General features: G+C 40.1%; 1 protein-coding gene across 4 annotated transcripts in view; it reads right to left on the bottom strand.

Annotated features, from left to right (window-relative positions):
- Positions 1-19904, bottom strand: part of SNX25 (sorting nexin 25) — a 104857-nt gene extending 84953 nt beyond the window's left edge. For 3 of the 4 annotated variants that reach the window (XM_039882664.1, XM_039882662.1, XM_039882665.1), the window contains exon 1: positions 19493-19904. In XM_039882664.1, coding sequence (XP_039738598.1) covers positions 19493-19876 — 384 coding nt within the window. In that variant the 5' untranslated portion in view covers positions 19877-19904. Of the gene's footprint in view, positions 1-19137; positions 19432-19492 lie in introns of those variants that run through there. The other variant, XM_039882663.1, reaches the window with a different exon arrangement.
- Between the last annotated feature and the right edge of the window lie 3457 nt (positions 19905-23361).

Here is a 23361-nt window from a genome sequence, read left to right as displayed (position 1 = left end):
GAATATATTGTTTTATGACTTATACCATAATTTATTCTCTTATCACTGTATATTTACTTTCTCCCCACCATTTTTCCTTACTTTAAATGAAAATATTTTCATTTCTATTAAAGTAGTACCACCAAAAATATTTTTAAACTACTACAAGTGTCCATGAAATATATAGCTGAATTTGGACTCTGACTTCACTCAAAGGACTGTGTGCCTCAAGAATTTTGTTGTGCTTCAAGGAGAGTCTTCTATCGGCTAAGAAGAAACAGAAGGAAGAACATTGGGGTGGAGGGGATAGGGGATGCTCTGAAGCACAAACTATGCAAAGGTGAACTGGAAAAATCCCCTTCCAGCCTCTTTAACCAACCCTAAACTATGAACCTTAAAAGCCCAATAGGCAGAGAATTTCCAGATAGGGAAGTGAGTAATGAGTACGAGAGGCAGAGGCAGGTCAGGGCCTTCTCTACCCTGAGGAACATTTAGGCTGTAAAATCAAGCCAACTTGGCCTCCAGAGGTATAAATCCCTATCATGATTTTACCTAAAATGAACTTGGCAAGAGATAAATGGTAGATTGGATCCTCAGTAGCTCCTGCAACTTATTATACCATTTATCAATATAATTGTGTTCAGGCTAAAGGCTGACCCTGCCTGCATGCATCAACTGTAGGAATCAAGGTTCTGTTTATACTTCTATAATAAAGTATGATCATCAGTCAGGACAGGTTCTGAAACTAGACCCTAAGAAGGGGTATGAAATCAGTTAGGTCTTTTTCTCTGAACAAATATGAAATTCAAATGTGCTTTATGCTGAGGCACAATCCCCCTATTATTACTGTGATGAAAGCCTGTGGTATCACATTCAAGTGGCGAGAGCACTCAATTAAGACTCAGGAAAAAATAGGCTGTAGTTGATTTCTTTGCCATTTTCTTACTGAGTTATAATGAATATGTCTACTTCTCTGAGATTCAATCCAATTTAAATGTCTGCCCTATTTCTATTAAAAGATTATTATGCATTTCAAGAAGGAAAATGCATATAAACGTACTCTAAAAATTATAAAGCAGTTTACAAATATAGGTTGTTCTTATAGTTCCAAAAGCCATAGTCTAAATTTTTTACAATGTTAATTTCCTTCCCAAAGAATGATTATAGTTATATTACATGTGGTTTGTACTATGATCTTTCATGCTCTCAGGCTTCACTGTCATAAGCAGACTCCTTTAAGTAATGTTTCTTGGTTACTAATCTGCTTTCTAAGAGAAAAATTAATATTAATACAAAGGTGAATCTTCAGTAACTGATCAATAGAGGTAGATTTTGAGGTAGGTTAATATACTTAGGATTGTTTTTCCATTCAGTTGGAAGAATTAAGAATCATGGGACGAAAAATGTGTTTTATTTCTAATGTCAAGGATTCAAATCTGAAGATCCTTAGAAAACATACTTGATTATGAGAAATTTATGTATATATCAAATTAGACACAGATTTGGAAACTGAAATTATAACACGCACTTGCAAGTACACAGAACAGATACTAGGGCTGGAAAAGAAGAATGAAGAAAAGCTAATTGGCTTAGGAAAGGTAATTAAAAACTGACATTAGCTTTTTGCATTCCTGAAAGGATTCATGTAATAAAAATTCTGTAACTATATTATCACTGGCTTCCATTGTAAGTTTGAGCTCATAAGGGAAATCATAGGTTCCCATGATATGAATCACATTTCCATCAATTTGTTCAGTCACATAACACCGACTGAGGACTTTCTGCGCCTGCCACTTAGGTGGGTACTAGAGAGACAAAGGTGAGTAAATTACATACTCTGTGCTCAAGGGGCGTAATCTGTCCTTGATGGAAGCTCACAATTGAGTAACTAATGAGCTATATCATTGTGGGAGGCCGTGCTTAGGAATTTTATTTTTCTTCCTATTCCAGTATCTTCTCTACACTTTGTTTTCCAGCCTACGTTATAGAAGAAACGTTATTCAAATATACAATCAATTCACAAGATCATTTCATAAGAATTTTGAAGTTCACACATATTGAAGTATATGACAAAAATTATTCCCATTTCATGAGAGTTCTTCCTGAAAACACTGAATATAAATGAAGGAAGATCCAAAATGGTTGCCTCTGCTTCAAAGATTTCATGTAACTCAACAACTATATAAGTCACATAGAATGGCTTTTTTCACAAAGATATTTATTAATGAAAGCAATCATGTTTTTCTTTTCACTCCATTACTGTCCTGGAATAGCATAATACAATCCCTAATTAATTTGTTGACTGACTTTTAAATAAAAACTGGTGAAAAAACATTTAATATCTGTTTAGAAAAAATACTACATTGCTAATTTGATTCAATGAGTTCTTTATTTCCATAGTTACCTTGAAATTAAAAGGTGAGCTCCAGGCACCTTTTGTACATAACATACATGTACAAAATACTGAGATATATGACATGAATTATTGCCATAAAAATACTAGTTGCATAAAATTTAAAGTACAATTCAAATGAATCAACTCAAAGAGGCTGACTTTTACATTGCTTCTTACTGCTGAGTAAAAGTTATCTGCCCCAGAATAGATCTAGATCATAAAAATTATTTCTTCCATTTCTAAAATAAATGTGTTGAAATTCAAGAAATAAAACCTCCTCTTAAAAGAAACATGGCATTAAAGATAGGCTGCTGTGCAGCATCTATCTACCTCTGAGTAGAGAGGACAGAAAAATGCATACTTGAGCATATAGGTATAGAAACACAATAAATATTAAAAGTGGTCCTTGCTGACATCAAGAAGCCCCATTCATTACTCAAAAACACACTACTCAGTTTTCAAGAATCACTTGGGGAATTTATTCAAATGCATAGATCCTATCCCCCAAGATTCTTAATTCAGAAAGATTAAAGTATGTCTTTGGAATAAGTACAGTATTTTTAACATATCCCTGAATTATGGATCTTTAGACTGATCCATATCCCTGAACTATGGATCCTTAGACTGCACTTTGAGAAACACTGCTAAATGGTCATCATGACAAAATATGACCCCTGAAATAAAACTGAGAAGCGTTTTATTATTTGAAAGATTTATTTCAATGTAAGAGTATAACAATCATTTTACATAAATTGGGAGCAGAATCTCAAAAGATTCACTATTAATTTTGACTTTGCTTAGTTAACTGAAATAATTATAATGCTTCATTTGTATTCTTATAAAGAAAGGAAGTAGTATGGACTCTTTCTGTATAGAATTTTTATTCCATAATGATATTACCAAATCATTAATCACTTTAAAAGTCAAGAAAAATCAGTTAAATTAACGAAGGTAGTTTTAAACATAGCACTTAAATAAATTATTTGTATTCCTGGAATGGTCTATACTGTGTACAGGCGCTGAATAAAAACCATTCTTAGAAATTTAACTTTATTAAAACATATTCCTCTAAAGAAGAAAAATAACCATTCTACTTTCTGGTACCTAACTTTTATTGCATTTAATTGGTAAAATTGCCCAAGTACTGTCAAAAGCGAATGCCCTGAATGACCTGGCCTTGGGCAAAATAGTCAAGAGACAAGCAACCCCACTCTACCCATCTCAACCCCTCCCATTCCCTCTGATTTCATAATGTATAATGCAATCTTCCTTCTCTGGCAATATTTTACCAGAGAATTTCTGGAGACAATTCCTTCAGTCAAAAGAGAAATAAGATGAACAGTGTGGAACATCAGGATCACATGCACACATGCCTTGACCTCAACTTCAGTGACCCTCGCCTCTACTGCACTTCAGTGCCCCATTCTCGTGGCCACACCACAGGCTTTGGCATGACAGGAGACGTCCAGTCCCTTTGACCCTCCATTTTCTCTAAGCCCTCAGCTCCCTCCTGACCTCAGGTCCTTCTTGGCTTGACACCTGAGCAACTCTCATCAAGCATTCCTACACCCTAACCTTGCCATACCACGCCCATAGCCCGTCTTCCTCAAGGCTGCGCCTCAGGAGCTGAGTTGAATGCTCCTTCTACAAAAATATCATATTCATGCCAATAGGTGTCACCACATTCTGCTAGACTCTAACCCACATTCTACCCTTAACTCTAAAACTCTAAAACTTATCTTCGCTACACTTCCTCTCCTTTGTGTGGCAGGAGAGCACATAGATTAAGAAGGCTGGCTCCAGCATCATAAAAGCCTGGATCCCTCATTCATCACCTCTGTCACATTTGGCAAGCCACCTAAGCTCTTTAAAACTATTTCCTGATCCATTAAAATGGAGATAATGATAACTAACTATCTCATGGGGTTACTGTGAGGACCAAGTGAGAACGCAAAGTACTTAGCATAGGGCCTGGTACACGATAAGGGCTCAATAAATGTTTTTGCTGTTATTCTCTCCAATAAGCTTTTCCAAACCTTTTACCACCTTTCGTAAAATTAACCTTAACACATGTCATTCTCCTCACCATCAGCAATTACTCTTGCCTCCCACGTACCAAGAAAGTTGAGGCTATCCAACTTGAAATATCTTAATTCCCTGCTATCTTCCTATGAAATTCTCTCAATATGCTCTCATTTTTACCTTTCCCACTAATCTCAAGCCGAAACCCTCCACCTGTACTCGACTCCTGCCTGCCTGAACACTGCTCTATCAGTTATCTTCTATCTCTAAGATTTTTTAGGCCCTTTCTCTTTATCTTTCAAGATTTCCCTTTAACCTAGAAGTGTGCTTAAAACTCTACTGCACACCAACAAAAAACTCCCAAAACACATGTAACACACTATTCTGTAAATGCAGCCTTCCCTTCTTTCCTTCTCAGCCAAGCTTCTGGAGCATAGCCCTCATGCTGCCTCGGTCCCTCACTTCCCACTCACTCTTCACCCAAATTTTACCCCTATGTCCACCCTTACCTCCCCAAACACTGGCATAGGTCTCCAAAGAGACCTCCAAATGACACGTCTCAGTCTTCCCTCTGGACTTCTCTGCTACATCTGATACTACTGGCCATCTATCTACTCCCGGTTTCTTTCCAAGTTTTTCCCTCCTATTCGCTGTCTCCGAATATTTTCTCTCATGCCTCAGCAGGCTCCTCTCTGCCTGCCTTTTGGCTCACTGCTTTTCAACCATTGCAAGCTATCCTCAGCAGTCTCATGGACCCTATAGTTTTAACCCTGCTTGTATACTACCACCTGCAAACCTACTTGTTTCACCTTGGCCTCTTCCTCAAGTTGCAGACCTGAATATCTAACTGCAGGCTGAACCTATTCACAGGTATCTCAAAAATTTACATGGCCAAAATTTACTTCATTATCTTCCACCATCCCAAACCTGTACAAATGAGACCTGTGTCCATTCAACCATCCAAGCCAGAATCCTGGAATTAACCTAGACTTTCCCTTCTCCTCCCCTGGCGGCTGTGATATACAGTATAGTGATGACAGAGTGATACAGGCACAGAAAAAGGAGTACAGGAGTCCAAAGGGATCACTGCTAGGCTATGGGGTTCTCACATGTCAGATGCATTTCATGTTATGTGCCAACACTAGTGAACCTCTAGTGGCTGCCTAGAATGTTATATTGAAAGGGATTCTGAGGCCTCATCCAGATTCAACAAGAAAAAAACACAAAAATAACAACAACAACGAAAAGCCTTACTTCATTAGGAATGACTGTCATGAACATAGGAGCAGCAGCTGTGACATAATTCTAATCCATTCTGAGACCTCTAAAGTGACTCTAATTCCTAAACAGATGCTAGAACTATCCTAAAGATTCTAGAGTATTTTTTTAAACCTGAATCAACCCAGACTAATCCTTAGTAATTAAAAAGGTAATAAAGTGGCTAAGGGTATAGACTCCAGGGTAAGAGAGGCCTGGGTTTAATTCTTAGTTCTTCCCCTTGCTTTGTAGCCTGGATATATTATTTAGCCTCTCTAAACCTCAGTTTTCCCATCTGTAAAATGCGATTAACTTTCCTAAACTCACACGTAGATACAAAAATTAGATTGGGTAATAGATACATGCACCTGCATCTGGATAAGTGCAGTAAATGTTAAGTTTAGCTATAACAAATACTAAGGCATTCACTTTATGACATTCGCAGTATGACTTCTATAGTACATGAATTTATGCAGTCTGTTAACAGCCACAATTAGAGTAAAGTAAATCAAACCGAGGACATGGAGCCATTTCCCTGAATCCATTAACAGTACCTAGTCTCTGATAAGCAAATGGGAAAGATTACAAAACACTCTTCAAAATAAGCGTTACTTTCCTTTAAAAAGACATAGAGAGTATATAAATCTAACTACTAAGTGGTTAGTATCTGCAAAATCCATATCTCATACATATTTTTTCCAGATCACTCCACAGAGAAGGTCAAGAAACAATGACCAAACCAATAGCAACAAGCTTCCATAACACCTAGAATGAGTTCCTTCCACCCCCTACCCCAGGGCATGAAACTTTCAGTGCTAAAACTAAGCCATTTCTGAGCAAATCAGGATGGCCACTCACCCTAATAACAAATGGAATCTCAACAGCTGGGTCTGGGAGTGGCTGTGCTGCTCAGAGGTAAGGCAGAATGAGTTCAAGAAATAGTATTTCCCACGAAAAAAATCAGGGATATTTTTAGAGAAATGGCTAATACCAGGTGTGAGCAGAAAATCCTCAAGATCAAACCTAAAATATCTTATCATACCAGAGAGATACAAGAAACTTCTCAAAGACTAGTAGGGTCATATCAAAAGGACTCATGAGCTGACTTGAGAAGGTTCCCACTGACCAAAGATGGAATTAAGTAAGCTTCAAAAGGTAATAATTACAACTGATTAATACCCATTAAATATGTTCAAATCCCTGAGTTCATAATATATTTTTAACTGTTTAATATTTTTTATTTTTCAATTATAGTTGGCATACAATATTATATTCGTTTCAGGTGTATATAACTTATGATCATCCAGATAAATCTAGTACCCATCTGACATCATACATAGTTATTACAATTTTATTGACTATATTCCTTTTGCCATACTTTACATCCCCATGACTATTTTGTAACTACCAATTTGTACTTCTTAATCCCTTCCTCTCTTTCACTCATTCCCCCAAGTCTCCTCCCATCTGGCAACCCTCAAAATGTTCTCTGTATCTATAAGTTTGATTCTGTTTATTTTGTTCCTTAGACTACACATGAAATCATATGGCATTTGTCTTTCTCTGACTTACTCCACTCAGTAGCAATACCCTCTATGTCCTTCCATGTTGTTACAGATGGCAAAAATTCATTCTTTTTTTTTTTTTATAGCTGAGTAACAATAGTCCATTGTATATATGTGCCACTTCTTTCTTATCCTTTCGTCCATTGATGGACACCCAGGTTGCCTCCATATCTCGGCTATTGTAAATAATGCTTCAAAGTAGTATTTTGGGTTTTTTCAAATAAATATCCAGAAGTGGGATTACTGGGTCCTTCTTTGTCGTCTCTTGTTATAGCCTTTGTTTTAAAGTCTATTTTGTTTGGTATAAGTATTGCTATCCCAGATTTCTTCTTCTATTTCCATTTTCATGAAATATCTTTTGACATTCCTTTACTTTCAGTCTCTGTGTGTCTTTTGATCTGCAGTGAGTATCTGGTAGACAGCATATGTAAGAGTATTGTTTTCTTATCCTTTTAGCCACCCTATCTTTTGATTGGAGCATTTAATCCTTTTTCATTTAAAGTAATTGTTGATGTGTGGTTTTTGCCATTTTATTATTCACATTTTTGATACATTTTTTTTTTCTTTTTAAAGAAGTCCCTCCAATATTTCCTCTAATACTGGCTTGGTGGTGATGAACTCCTTTAGTTTTTTCCTGTCTTGGAAGCTCTTTATCTGTCCTTCAATTCTAAATGATAGTTTTGCTGGGTAGAGTAATCTTGGTTGTAGGTCCTTGCTTTTCATCTCTTTGAATATTTCGTGCCAATCCCTTCTGGCCTGCAAAATTTCTGTTGAGAAATTAGCTGACGACCTTATGGAAGCTCCTTTGTAAGTAACTAACTGCTTTTCTCTCGCTGCTTTTAAGATTCTCTCTTTGTCTTTAACCTTTGGCATTTTAATTATGAGTAATCTTGATGTGGGCCTCTTTAGGTTCATCTTGTTTGGGACTCTGAGCTTCCTTAGCTTGTATGTCTATTTCCTCTGCCAGGTTAGGAAAGTTTTCCATCATTACTTCTTCAAATAGGTTTTCAATTTCTTGCTCTCTCGCCTCTCCTTCTCATACCCTATGACATGAATGTTGGTATGCTTGATGTCCCACAGATCCCTTAAACTATTCTCATTTTTATAAATTTATTCTTCTTGTTGCTGTTTTGATTAGGTGATTTCTTCTACCTTCTACATCACTGATTTGATCCCTAGCTTCATCTAATCTGTTGATTCCCTCTAGTGTATTCTTCATCTTTGATTCTTTTTGTTTTCTATCTCCTTGTTCATGTTTCCTATCTCTTTGCTAAAGTTCTCACTGAGTTAATCTACTCTTCCTCTAAGTTCATTGGGCATCCTTATAACCAGTGTTTTAAATTCTGCATCTGGTAGATTGCTTGTCTCTGTTTTGTTTAGTTCTCTTTCTGGAGTTTTGTTCTGTTCTTTCATTTGAGACATATTTCTTTGTCTCCCATTTTGGCTGCCTTTCTGTGTTTGTTTCTATATATTAGGGTAGGGCTGGTATGTCTACCGGTCATAATAGAGTGCCCTTATGTAGTAGATGTGCTGTGGGGCTCAGTGCATAATCTTCCTTGGTCACCAAACTGGATGCCAAAGGTGTGTCCCTTTTATGGGCTCTGTATTTCCTCCTGTTATAGTTAAGCCACAGTTACTGTGTGCATGTCAGTGGGCTGACTGGTTGTGAGGACTGGCCAGTGAGGGGCTGACCCTATGGAACAGGATTCACTGTAGCAGGACTCTGGTGCCTGCCCAGTCTGCCCTTTGGGTGTGTCCTCCTCAGATGCAGCCCTGGGTGGTGCTCTGGCTCTGGTTGAAGCTGGTCACTGGGAGTGCCAGCCCAAGAACCTCCTCGGGAGGGGCCCAGCCACAGGCCAAGTTTAGCTATAGCACGTGCACTACCCAGGACTGCCTGGCAACAGTCATCAAGCAATCTACAGATGACCGCCACCAATGCTGGGTTTAGAGGTGCCTCGAGAGGCCAAGCCCGGACTCAAGGCTGACTGCCATTAGTGCCAGGCTTGGGACTGCTCAGAAAGAGGTACCAGGCACACCAAGGCCAGATGCTGCTTGTTTGGGTTTTGTGAACTTTTGAGAGATTTAAGGAAAGTCCACAGCATGAGCCATGAAAGGCCATTTGTATGGGGAAAAAACCACTGGAAAGAAAGAAATCTAACTATGGGCAGTGAACACACAATGCAATATATTTATGACTTACTACTGAATTGTACACTTAAAACTTATTGGATTTTGTTAATCAGTGTCATCATAAGAAAAAACAAAAAACATTGGAGGTGGCTTGGGTAGGCCTGCAAGTTGGGAGGGGTGGCATCTCAGGGAATCACCTGGGGCAGGGCAACCATTGTTAGCCAGGTTGATGGAGACTCAGATATAGTAGCTACCTGTGTCCCCACCAAACCAGGATTGGGGATGGCTCAACAAAGGAACAATGGACTCTGCCAGCACTTCTGTCTAGGAGAATGCTGCCCTTCTCCAGCCATTGCCCTGAAACCAGACAATTCAGATCCTTCCTGTATGTCCCTTACATTCCTCTCCTAGAGCTGCCGCCCCAGCGCTGGAGCTCAGAGCAAGTGAGTCCGTCGCTGAATAAGTCTGTGTATGGGCCCTTTAATAGGAATGTCTGCGACTCCCTCAGCCCTCTGCCTCACTCAGCCACAATTTCCACTCGTTTTCACAGCCAGAGGTTGGAGGGACTTCTCTTCCTGGCACTGGAACCCTGGGCTGGGGGGCCCAGTGTGGAGCCAGGACCCCTCACTCTTCCAGGGGAACCTCTGCAGATGAGATATCCCTCCTGACTCTCAACCATCACTCACAGTTGTGGGACCAGCCTTGTTTCGCATCTCTGCCCCTCCTACCAGCCTAGAGGTGGCCTCTTCTATATATCTCCAGTTGTAGGACTTCTGTTCAGCCAGACCTCTGGCAACTCCCAATGATGGCTGTTCTGTAGTTTAGTTGTAATTTTGATGTGGTCACGAAAGGAGGTGAACATAGCATCTACCTACTACACCATCTTGACTGGAAGTCTCACAATATATTTTTTTAAAACACACAACTAATTGGTCATTTTCAGAGGATGATGGGGAACCAAATCATTACATGGAAACTGATAATGGGAAAGAATCTAGCATTCATTCTGTTTTTCTATATGAACTGTACCACTGTGTAACCAAACAGTAGATGAGGTGAAAATGTGTCTTTTTAAAAAGTATTCAAATCAATAAATGAAAAATAAATGATAATTAAAATATCACCATTTTGTCACCAATAATGGATCTAGGTATTGAGCATCAACAGCTACTAATACAACGAAAAGAAAGACAGATAGTATGAGCCTCCCAATGAAAGGACACACTACCACCTATAGTGCTGATCAAACACAAGTATGATCGAGCCTCTGGATCCAGCTGCCAATTTGCAGGACGTACAAAGGAAAGAGAAATATGTTGAACTGCATCATTCAAAAGCAATCAGCGAAATCCAGACTATAGGATATACTATAGGACAAATGTTCCAGCTTCTTCAATAAATAAATTATAAGGAAAAGGAAAAGACAGATTTTTTTAATGGGTAAGAATAAACTATTATGTCACAGATGCACATTTGAGAGATACAACTATAATGGCAAGCAACAAAGTGATTACTATAAAGTCAAGATAGGGTTACTTAGGGAAAACAGGAGAGGCTATCATTGGGGTGGTGATATAGAAGGGCTCCTGGGTTTGGAGAAGTTACAAGGGTATTCTCTTTATAATCATTCATCCAACTACATTTTTTTTTTTTTGCGATTTTCTGAATCTGTATTTTTTAATTTTATAATAAAGCTTTTTAAAAATGTATATCTACCATTTAACACTTTCTACTTTCAAAGCACTTTTATAAATACTAAGTATTTGTATTTTCAAATACTCTGACATTGTTCCAAACAACCCTTGAAGGTATTTGCTATCTCCACTTTTCAGATAAGGAGACTGTGGCTTAGAAATCTTCAGCAAATTGCCCATAGTTGCAGAGTTATCAGGGCAGAGCCAGGATTCAAATTCAGGCAACTGGCTGACTCCAACACCATTCCCTTAATGCCTGTGCTCTATTGATTCTCAGTTACTCAAGAAATATTTATTGCTTATAAATACTAAATCATGTTAAGTGTTAAGGATACAGAAGGGAGTTTCTGCCTTCAGGGAGTTCAAGGGTTAAAGAAAGAAAAACAAGGAATCCTCCAAGTGAGTATAAAACTACAATTGTGGTCGATGCAATGAAGGAAGTATATATGACGCTGTAAGATATACACAGCTGGGAAGACAGGAAAGCTTCTCTGCAAAAGTGATGACTGAAGTCTGAGGAAAAGAAACTAAGTAAGGCGGGCAGTGGGCTGCTCCAGGCAGAGGAAGCAACAGGCAAAGACACCTCTGACAGAGGGAGCTTGGTACTCTGAGGACTGAGGGTGGAATGCAAAGAGTGAAGGTAGTTATAACGGGAAGTTAGGTTGAAGAGCTAGGAAGAACAGGAAGCTACTAATGTGTTTTAATTAAACATGTTGCTGGAGAGGGATCTGATAGGGTTTGCATTTTTAAAACAATAAATTGAAGGAGGCAGAGAGACTAGTTGAGAGGCTATTGCAGTCACGTAGATGGGAAAGAAGTGGATGGATGCAAGGTACTCGAGGTAAGAGACAGGACTTGATGGATTGCATACAGGGAGTGAAGAGAAGATGTCAAGGACTTACAGGCTTCTGGCTGTGGGACTTGACTTTCAGAGGTGTTCGTCACTGACAAAAAGAACAATGGAAGAGGGATGGGGACACTTGGATTTGTTGAGTTTCCAGCACCACTGTGAGTGCCAAGTGGAAATGTCAAGTTAAACAATTGAATAAATGAGTCTGAGGCTCAAAAAGAGATCTGAGCCTAAGGCATAAATCTCTAATCCTCAGTGTGGAGATAGCTGTTATAGGCAACTCACAGGTAAGACTGCCTAAGAGTGACACAATAAAAGAAAAAAAAAAATGAGACCCCATGAATGACCTAAAGTCAAATCTGGAAAATAATGCAACTTCTTGAGCTTATCTAAGGGTCAAAATCTCAGAAAGGTTTAGTGAAACAGAAAAAAAAAAAAAATTGGAGAGCAAAATATGAAATTAACTGTCTCAGGAAAAACACACAGAAATTTCTGGAACATTTAAGATATTAATTTCATGTCTAACAACTTGGAAGAGCCTGCATGCAGCCCTCAGGTGTGTATCTGTACAAGCTGACTTACTTAGGAGGAAGAGACATTTTGGGAGGTAGCTTGTTTGTATGAGCTCAAGGCTAGAGACTAGAGAAAGCTTTGGAGCCAGGAGAGAGAGCCTTAGCTTGCCCCGGGGGCTGCTCCAAGGCAGGTGGAGAGAGGAACCACAAAGGAAAGGGGCCATCTTCCTAGGGATGTGAACAAGGGCGTAAGCTCCTCAACTTCTATAACAAGGCTAAAAAAATTTTTTTTAAAGCATGCCTGAATAAGAGGAACAAGGCTACACTCCCAGCTTCTATAAAGCACATATTACCGCTCTGGCTCAGGAAAAAAAAAAAAAGACTAAGCATTCCCTGATATCCAGCTTCAACGGATTGAGACAACAAGCAGCACAACAAGAAATAAGTTTTTTCACAGACTGGAAGTGGTTACAACAGAGAAGCATCTTTCAAGTGTTTTGCAGGCATCAGGAATGGAAGAATGTAAATGAGGTTATTCACAAATACATGAAGCACTGCCTATGGACTCGCAGAAATGGGCGGAGGGGTGTAAAGTTAGGGGCACTGCCAAATGAAGTCTTGCATGAGTAGACAAGAGCAAATGCCTATAAAATTTTAGTTACTAGTATTAATGTAAAACCACTCATACATACAGGTAGGAGAGAACAACGGAAATTCAGGTTTGAATTTACAGAGCATTTGTAAACATCTAATTTTCCAAGAGGTATATTCTACACTAAAGTTGAAAACTTATTAAATAGATCCTAGTGACTTAATCAAATTCATGTGTCTTATCATAAAAATGCACAATTCATTCCTTCTTCCCTTGGCCTTAGACTCACTTTGCTTGGAGTTACCACGTTCACCGCTCTTTTCAACCAGCTGGTGGCTATTCATACATGGAAACCTCAGGCAAGCTGACAAATGTACCAGGACTGGCCAGTGCCTAGAGTTAACTGATACCCACATGCCAGCCCCAGGGACAGAGCTGGCACCCCTCACAATCCTAATTACATTCTCCCAAAGCAGCAACTGAACTGAGAAACCAACTAAAACACAACCAATCCATTCTACTTTCTGGAAAGTTCCACTGTGTTTGGAGAAACCACAGAATCACACACCCCAGCACTAAAGCATGATGTGGAAATGACTAACTGGAATGAGGGCCTGGCCCTCAGGGTATTCAAGAGATCCTCTGAGAAGAGGTGCCTAGCTGTCCCTGTCATCATCACCTGACCAATCAACCCTCGTTTAAAAAGCAACCTAACAGTGAAGGATGAAAACATAAGTTCCAAGTTTGCATGCCATCATTTTAATACTGACAACCTTCCAGAGACACTTCATTTTCTAAAGGCTGAGCCCTCAATACCAAACTTGCTGAGTCATCTTTTTAGTACAATTGTACGCACTATTCTGCCTACAAGGACTCACAAGGAATCTAGGGCACGTCCTATAGCCAAAATAATAAGATTGGGAAATGAAATCTAAGATATTGTTAAGAAGGCAACATTTAATTCCGAAGGTGATATCATAATGTGCACCCAAGACAAAAGCAGCTTAAGATTCAAGACTTAGAAATAAAACTCCTGAGAATGACCATAATTTAGACTCCAAGTAGAATGTTCAAGTTTGGAGATCTCAGTCTTCACATTTGTAAATAAACAATAGAACTCTTTGGTTTGGTGCTGAATTTGTTTAAAGAGAATGTTAGGGCAGTCTTGAAAAGATTCATAAACCTATCTGTAATGATAACCAATGATAATTAATATCAAAGAAAAATCTCACTCACTCTTGAATTTATTGCCTCTTGTTCCTTCACACGGCTTCACTGACTCTCAGTTTTCATCACTGCAACTGTACAGTATTTTTTTTAAGCCCATCCCAATCACATTACCATTTAACATTTCTAAAGCCCAGCTCTGATGCTATCACTCCAGTGCTCAGAAAATGTCAGTAGCTGCCATACCTACAGACTAAACTCCAATTCTACTCTCTTAAATGAGGGCTTCCACGACCTGGCCAAAACTACCTTTCCAATCCCAGCTCCTATGATTCACCTCATATGGTCACTGGCAACTCAAATCCCAAATGGTACATGTACTCCGTGTCTAAAACAATTTGCTTGGTTTATTTTTTTTGTACAGATTATGAAAGTACATATTGCCTCCTTCAGATAGTTTTGCTAAACTCAAATACACACTTTCTTCCTTTCTTAGGATACATTTGCAGGTTTTGATTAGCTTTTCTTATGTCCTAGGTTTAACTGTGTATTGTATCTTCCTACTTCGAAGTTATCACTGTTCATATATAACTTCATCTTACATTTACTAACTTTAAGAAATAGTTCCTTCATAACAAAGATACAGAAAATAAATGATTTTCCTTTATGTGTAATTACTGTTTTTATTTCCAGGTATTACAGGTATCAAAACCTTTTTCTTTTTAATACATACTGGCATTTGCTTATAAATGTACAATATATATCTGGAAGAATAAACAACTATTATTAGTGGCTGTAGGGAAGAGAGACTTTCAATGTATTCCTTTTCATATGCTTTGTTTTTTTTTTAACCATGTGATTGTATAACAAATGTAAAAAATTACATTTAAAAATTATGAATAGTATGAATTTAACATAAAACAACCCTACACCATAGCAAGCGTTAGATAAAATCCTAGAATTAAAGAGGTTCTCAAAAAGCCATCTTCTTCAAAAATATTTTTCTCACTAGTCGCCATGACTTAAATACCCTAGTTAAAATTCAAACAAATATTCTGAAGACGGTAAGTGTATTATGCCATTATCCATTATCAAATTATTGAAGATTAGTTTATCGGATTAGCATAATAAAGGAAGTCACAAAGAGGCTGTGTTTAGTATCCCTAACTCCTATTTCTTTTCCTTTTTCCCCTCAAGTAACTAAATTAAATCTGTTTTACTCAAAGAACTTTTGTATTAGTAAAAGAACTGATTTAGGAATTCTAGAAGTTCTACCCAAGCCAATTGGCACCATGGATTGCTGTGTGAACATTTTTACTATCTCTATAAACATCTGCCCTTCCACACAGTCTTCTCTATCAGACCAATCTACACAGCCTGAGAGGGCAGGCACAGGGAGTATCTTGTTCATCTTTGAATCTTCCCAACACTAAAAGCACTGCCACGCACTTAGAGAAAGCAATTATCCAAGTTCTTAGTGACACCAATTGCAAGGTTCTGATCCTTCTCTAGGAACTGGTCAAAATTTTAAATTTAAAAATGTCAATGGCATACTTAAATTTGTTCTCATCTCAAACAATAATCCATTCATTCAGACAAAATCCGTCTGCTGAGAGCCTACTATGTGCCTGGCATTGGCACTCAGAAACTAACTAGGCAAAAAAAAAAAAAAAGATCTGACAAGATCAGAATAGCAGATAGGTAGCAGACATTCAGTAAATGCTTATTCATTAGATTTGATGAACTTGAACTTTTCTGCCTAAACTTTGAAAAGTCCTTCATTACTGTTTTGTTTAAATGGAAGTATACCTTAGCTTCCCGTATACTATTAGTACCTGACTTTTGTGGACTTTCTTGTATCAGCCCTCCAATCCTCATTAATTGCTTACTTATTTTTGAACTTATGGGACATAAATCAAGAGGTATATAATAAACTACAATGTAAAAAAAAAAAAGAAAATTCATAGATTATGTAAATAATTGATAGTTAAAGAAGCTATTCTTTTTTACCTTCGATCATCAAAATGTAAGAATGAAGTTTCCTTTTCCTGTTTTATGACAATGCACTTTGGAATGCTGGTCCACTAATGAAAATAAGTTTTCTAAACTATTGATTCACTTTTGCCATATTTCTTTTGCTGTTGCCTAAAGTCAATGAGTAACCGTGGCTAGTGAATCTGAGGCTCTTGGTCGAGGTGAGTTAACTGATCTGGCACAAGACGGAACTACAACCCTGGACTGTGACAGCTTACTCAGCAAAGCTGGACTACCAATTATCACATGAGAAGGCCAGCCTCAAAGTGTCACAGTTCCAGTCTGCTAACTTGCAACCAAGTCTAAGTTTTTCTAAAATGAGGTCCAGATTTCGACTGTCAAGACTTTAGCGTCAACCTTCCTCACCTGATACAAAGTTTCCTTAGTACCTGAAAATACTGGATATTATTTCTACCTGAGATTAAATTTATTTTTACTACTTTAATAAATAGTGATTCCCACCCAAGTAAAATCAAAATCTTTGCACATCAGAGATGCCCAATAAGTACTACATAATTGGAGGAGAAAGGACTAAGTTAGTGACTACGAAACACATAATTTCCTTTATTATCATCAGCGAACACTTCATGAGCTCCTAACAGGTGCAAGGGATAACAAAAAGGGTCAACCATGAGTCCTGACGACATGGCGTTTACAGCCAATAACTACACTCTGAAGCATGCAGAGCACTTGAACACTCCTAGACATGAAAACACCTTCTCCCTTTTAGTTTAGGCTTCTCTAGTTGCCTACTTTTAATAATGTATGCATTTTTTCCTCTGTAGACAGAAGCCAAGAAGAAGAAGAGAAAAAAAAAAAAAGGAAGAAAGGAAGGAAGGAGGGAAGGAAGGATGGATAGACAGATGGAAAGAAAGGTAGATCCCAGTGTCTGCCATGTCTAGCTGACACTTAAAATCCAAAATGTGTAAGAATAAATGAGGATTCTTCTGAACCAAAATTTCTGTAGTAAAACAGTCATTGTATCTTAAGAGGCACCATTTGGTTTTCTACTAAACAGCCTCCCCCTCCACATATGTTAGGTGACCTGTGTAGTCCAGCTCCTACCCCCACAGAACTGACAGATATTTTATACTACACCACATGCTTATGCTTCCATTCATAAGGAAGAGAACATTTTGGGGGGAAAAAAAAACACCTTAAACACACATTATTGGAGATACAGCATAACTAAAAGCACAGGTACTAAAAAAAAATTTATGTGAATAAATGCATTTCAATTCTAAGTAACACATAACTTACAAAGTAAATTTTCTAATGTACTTATTTTCTTATTTAAGGTATTATAAGAACACAAATTCTAAAAAATTGACCAATAATCAACTTTCCTTCGATTATACTTCACCTCTTCTATTACCTGAAATCTTCAGATAGTATACATGAGATTTATATATGCTGCTTCATTTTCTTTCAACTTTAAAGTATTATTTTCTCTAATTCTTGTATGAAATCACCTTTCTGGATGATAATCCAAGTTTTATCTACCCAGAGATGCAAATGAGCTGAGACGTTTTCCAGGTAACAGAATGGTAACCCACAACATGAGGCTTCCAGGCCCTCAGAGGTGGACTGCATGCAGTACTGTGGCTTTGACCCTGGCCTCATCTTCTAAATTTCCTGTCTCCATACACTAGGCACTCTTAATCACTTAACTCTTCCCCCCTGCCCCCCCGCTCTATCAGTGATTGACAGATTAATCACTTAACTCTTAATTAATTTTTGTTTCATAAGCATTTCCCACTATTCTGAAGTATTTCATTTGTTTATTGTTCTATCTCCCCTAAGAATATAATCTCCAGAGAGGAGGGCTTTCTTGTGTCTTGATTCAATTCCTGCTTCCAGAATAATATCTGGCTTGTACAAAATACTCAATAAATGCATACTGACTCAACTTGTTACAATACTCTAAAGAACTGCAACATAATTTATAATGAACAATGATGTCACTTATACTTGATCAGTGATCAATAACCCAACTGGTAAAATCTTGAGGTCCTTATTTTTTATCAATGTAGAGGAAAGCAAGAGGAAAAATACATCTGCTCACCAACTCTTGCTAATTAGACATGAAAAAAAAATTGGAAAGCTAAATGGAGGTTTTTAAGGAAAATTAATATTACTAATTTTTGAGACTACTTCTTAAATATAGTATTCTTTAACATAGTGAATTGCTGATCAACTTACTGAGTGAGGATGCCTGACTGCCTTACCTACAACCCTTCAGCAATTATCTCAGCGCTGTATTCAGACTCAGGAAAGGGAAATTTCAGTGAAGAGCGTGATGATTTTTACAGGAGTAAGGAGGTCATACCACAAATCAATACAAAACTCAAGGGATAATGGTCCCTCTAACAAATATTCTTATAAAGATGAGCCACTGCCATTTCCCTTACCCCAAAGTGCTTGGGCAACTTCAGTTTGATGATAGTATCATTAAGTCCAGCAGTGAGGGTCAGGCTATGATAGAATCGATTTCATTTAAAGGATTATGAGACAGAAGATGGGAGGCAGAGAAAGTTAGTAGTTTGGCACTAAGGAAGAGAAGAGCTCATTTTAGATACTGTTCTTTCCTATATTCCCTAAGCACTGCCCTACGGTCCTATACTTCGCCGATGAGAGCTTTCCTTCTGTTGCACACTAGTGATTTCTTGCATCCCCTTTCTAAATCTGTTTCTAAACAGAAACTGGCCAGGACTGCATTACTTCTCAACATGGTGGAGACAGGATGTTGTGGTATAAGGCACACGGGCTTGGGTGTGAGGGACTGGGTGAGTGACCTGGGCCAAGTTTGTCCCTCTGAGCCAAGTTTCCTCCACAGTAAATGCTCATGAAGTTACCTCCCACAGAGAACGGTTGGAAGAACCAACTATAACGACTGACACAGGGTATAGAAAACACTGTGTTCCCCTTTCATCCACTCACCAGCTGCAGAGCAGCATCGAAGAATCGGGATGACTATTCGACTAGCGAGGTGGTAGCCGAGGACGGTTGCGGAGCGACTACACCACCTAATACCGCGCATCTCCGCCAGCCCCATGGAGGGAGCCCGAACCGCCCGCGGGGGCCGAGGGAGCGCTCGCATCCGCCCGCCCTCCCGGCAACCCCAGCCGCGTCTCTCTCCCCGGCTTCCAGTTTCGAGCTGGGGCGCCGGGGCCAGAGAGGACGGGGCCCCGCCGCGACCACCGTATCTCCGAGAGCGGGCGGCTGGCACCGGAAGCCGGGAGGGCCGGGCCGGGCCGAGGCAGGGGCACAGGAGATGGGGGAGACCGGTACTTACCCCCGGCCCGCGGCGGACGGCCGCCGCCAGGTGTCTCCAGGCGGCGGCGAAATCGGGCGGCGGGGCTCGTGGGCTCCGGCAGACAAGGGAGAACAGGGTGCCCAGCAGAAAGGCGGCCGCAGCGCAGCCCAGGTACAAGCTGAGCCTGAGCAGGATGGTGCATGGCCCCGCGCCTCCTGCATCCTGCCAGCAGCCGGGCCCCAGGTAAGAGAGGGACAAGGCGGAGAGTGCGGCCACCGCCACTGGCACCCGCCAACTCCCGCCGCCAGGGCCCCTCGGGGCCGCCGCGTCCTCCCGGGGCTCCGGCCGCCGCTCGCCCGGGGCCCCCACGGCCGGCACGGTGCTGAGGCCGGCACGGCTGCTGTCGGTGGCATCGGGGTGCATGCTGCTTCCTTTACCGCTAAGGACAGGCACATTTCCTGCCCTGCTGTCCCCTGGCGCTGCCCTGGACGGTGGCCTCTGCGCGGCGCCTCCTCCCCTCGCCGCTCTCGCGGCGGCTCCGGAGGCAGAGGGAGTCCGTGCTCATGCCCTCGCCGGCGGCCCACGGAGGGAACCGCTCCAACAGACGCCCGTGAGCACCTCTGGGCGACCCCTCAGCGCCGCCACCCGGCGCCGGGCCCGCAGCTGCCCGGGCGCACCCTGGCAGTGGGGCAGTGTTGTGACTTAAGCTGGCAAAGCCCGAGGCGGGGCGGGGGCGGGGGCGGCCCCGAAGTGCGTGCCGGGCGCGGGGCGGAGAGCAACCGCGGCCCGCTGAGTGACGGCTAAGAGGCTCCGGGCCCCGCCCGCCCGGCCGCCCTCCGCGGCGAGGGGGAGGGGTCCCAACAACAGCTCCCCCACCGGGGAGGAGGTGCTACCAATGGCTGCCAAAACGGCTCTGTTCTGCGCCTCCCTGTCCCCCCAGGACACCGTCTGTTGATGGAAAATTTTGCTGCAGGTGTCAGAACCATTTGTAATTCTCCAACTCAGGTGATCCCTTAATCCTCGCTCACCACACACTGCTGACAACCTCCTCGCATGCTTACAACCCCCTAAATTACTGCCTTATTTTCACCTATTTAAATAGGCAAACATTCCTGATCTTCACTTTTAACAGTTTCCTAACAGCCTTCCCTTTCCCATTCGGCCGCCTCAAGGAAGGAATCAGACAAAAGTGAAGGAGTAAATGAAGCCTGCAATTCCTCGTCGTGCAAAGGACCAAAGAAGTCGGCCTGGTGCCAGACGGTGTACCAGCTGCCATCATTTTTTTGGCTCCAAGTCCCTACATTTTTGTTGCCAAGAATTCAGTACAAATGCTATTGCCCACGCAAATGAACGTGGTCCAAATAATTTTTAGAGTACATATTTTCCTCTTCTATTACGGTCTCAATGTTAATATACAGATAAGACTTACTGAGAAGATGCCAATATGCTAGATAAATACCAATAATTACTACTAAGATCAATAAAGAAGCCGATTTATCTTTAATGGATAAAGGAATTCTAAAGGGATTAATAATTATTTAAAAGGGATGTGATAGAGACAGCATATCCAGAGTAGAAAGGGGAAGGGAAAGAAAGGTAAACAGATGAGAGAAGCAATGAGAAATAAAGAAGGGAATAGGAAACATTGACCAGCAAAAGCCCAGGTCTCTTTCCATACAGCAACCATGAAGAATGTCAACAGTTTAAAAGCACTATCATCTAATAAATTGAGTTATATGTTGCTTCCCAGGAAGCACAGTTAGGAAAAATAAGCATTAAAATTTGGTACCAGTGTGTTGTTCTATAAGAAATCATTTGTGTCATTTCAACAAAGAAAAAAATACAACATTCATATTAAGTAAACAACTATTTAGTGGATATTTATTCTTTTAAAGTATCATCCAAGAAGTTATTATTCGAAAAGAGAAATACCAGTGTCCATGGACATACACAGCCCACCCATGTATTTATGTCTGCATAATTAATTTCCCTAGAATGGCATAGGTTCAAGTGGGAGATAAAGAGGTCTAAAAAAATTATCCCTAACATTTAGCTCTAAAGAAACAGCATATAAATGAATTATTTTATATAGCTATATAAAAACAAATGTATTTACATTCATCATTTTTAAAAAGCTTTTGTTTTTAATATGTTTTCATGGGACACTTTATTTTTATCCTTTGTAAGTCAAAGACAAGGAGATAATTAGTGCCGTATGCCAGATGTGCCTTTGCCATACCTACGTGATGTGTAACCCCCCCCGCCCCCCACACACACACTTGAGGGGTATGCAATCTCATTTCCACGGGGCTAGCCAGTTTTAGGCTTAACTCGTCTTCTACCACATAGTGTTTTTAATAAACGAATATTTCTCATATTCACTGAGTTGAAATCCATTTCTTCGGCAGTGAAAAAGACCTAGAGGTGTGTATTACTGGAACTCCAAGTGGCCTCAATGGTGACAATGCCATCAAAAGAAGTTAAAACCTTCCTGTTCTCCTTGCCTTCTCCCTTCTTTTTTAAAAAAAAAATAAAGCAGTGTAACTGATTTTGAAGGAGCCCTTTTGCCTCTAAAAGTTAATATTCATCCCACAGATGAATATTCCTCCTCAAAGTGTAACCTACTAATCCAAATTATTTCCAATAAAGCATGGTACCTGTTATTACCAACAATCATATCTTCATTTTTTGACCATTTACATGCCAAGGGCTGCGTGCTGAGGGCTTTATATATATTTTCCAATTTAAACCAATAGCTGACAATAACAGTAACTAATTGAACACTTACTGTGTGCTACTCTTCTAAGCACTGGACACGCTTCGTCTAATCTTCATAGCACCCCTGATAATTTATCTATCTGTAATGAGGAAACTAAGGCACAGAAGGTATACTACTTGCTCAACACTATAAAGCTAATAAACATCAGTGCTAGGATTTGATTATCATCCTACATGGGTCTGGCTTTAGAGCTTATGCATTTAATCACTATGCCACGGTGCTTCTAAAAACTGTCATTTAGTCATTCCATATTACAGAGGAGGAAAAAAACGGGTTAAATCTAAAATCTTAAGACCTGTATTCCATGCTTGTTTTGTTGCTTTGTGAATATAGCTGGCACCATAGACAGCACTCTGACAAGTGTTAAGTGGTTATAACTTAAACCAGTGAAGGAGAAACTGATCTGACTTTTGAGAGCCCTCGTCTGTAGCTCTAAAGACCATCTTTCCAAAACACCAATATACTGTTCCCCAAAATAATGCAGAGCTGAAGAAATGTACACACATGGTCATAATATATAAAGCTTATGCCAATTTGGTGCTAAGTCAGCATGGACATTTCAGACTTTTCCTTAACATCTAGTAGCTGGGCCTCTACCCAGCGTAGGGTTTGAGGAACACTAAGAGGTGAGGTAAGATAAAAGGGTACAGGGAAGTGAATAGACCAGGAAGTACTGAGGGAGATGAGTCTGGAAGTCAGGTATTAAATTAGAATCCAGGTGTTCCTTGCCAGAAGTCAGTGTTGAGTCCTTCTAGGTCTAAGGGTTAAAGAGCAAATTTAAGTAGGGATACCTTATATTCCTTAAAACCAGTACATTTTGACAGGGTTTGATTGAATGCTCCATAGGTTATCTTCGTCATTCTCTTAAGATGGGAATGACATCTGCTTTATTATAAGGATGAACTATGGAGGCGGGGGGGGAGGGGGGAAATGACCTTTAAAATGTTATGGAGTGTAAATCGGTAGACAACACCTGATTTCTGCCAAAACGACGCATCTTTTCCTTCACTATTTCTCCTTCAACCCACGGCCCATCTTGGAGATAGCCACAGGATTTGCCCTTGGCCACTTTGGGGAAGATTATGAATAAATATGTTAACATTAGTCAGAAGACCTAGATATCATTCTT

This window comes from Pteropus medius, unplaced genomic scaffold, assembly GCF_902729225.1.
Source record: "Pteropus medius unplaced genomic scaffold, Ma_sr-lr_union100, whole genome shotgun sequence".
Classification (NCBI taxonomy): Eukaryota; Metazoa; Chordata; class Mammalia; order Chiroptera; family Pteropodidae; genus Pteropus; species Pteropus medius.
Note: the sequence above shows the minus strand (reverse complement) of the source record. Positions and strands in the feature narration are given on the sequence as shown.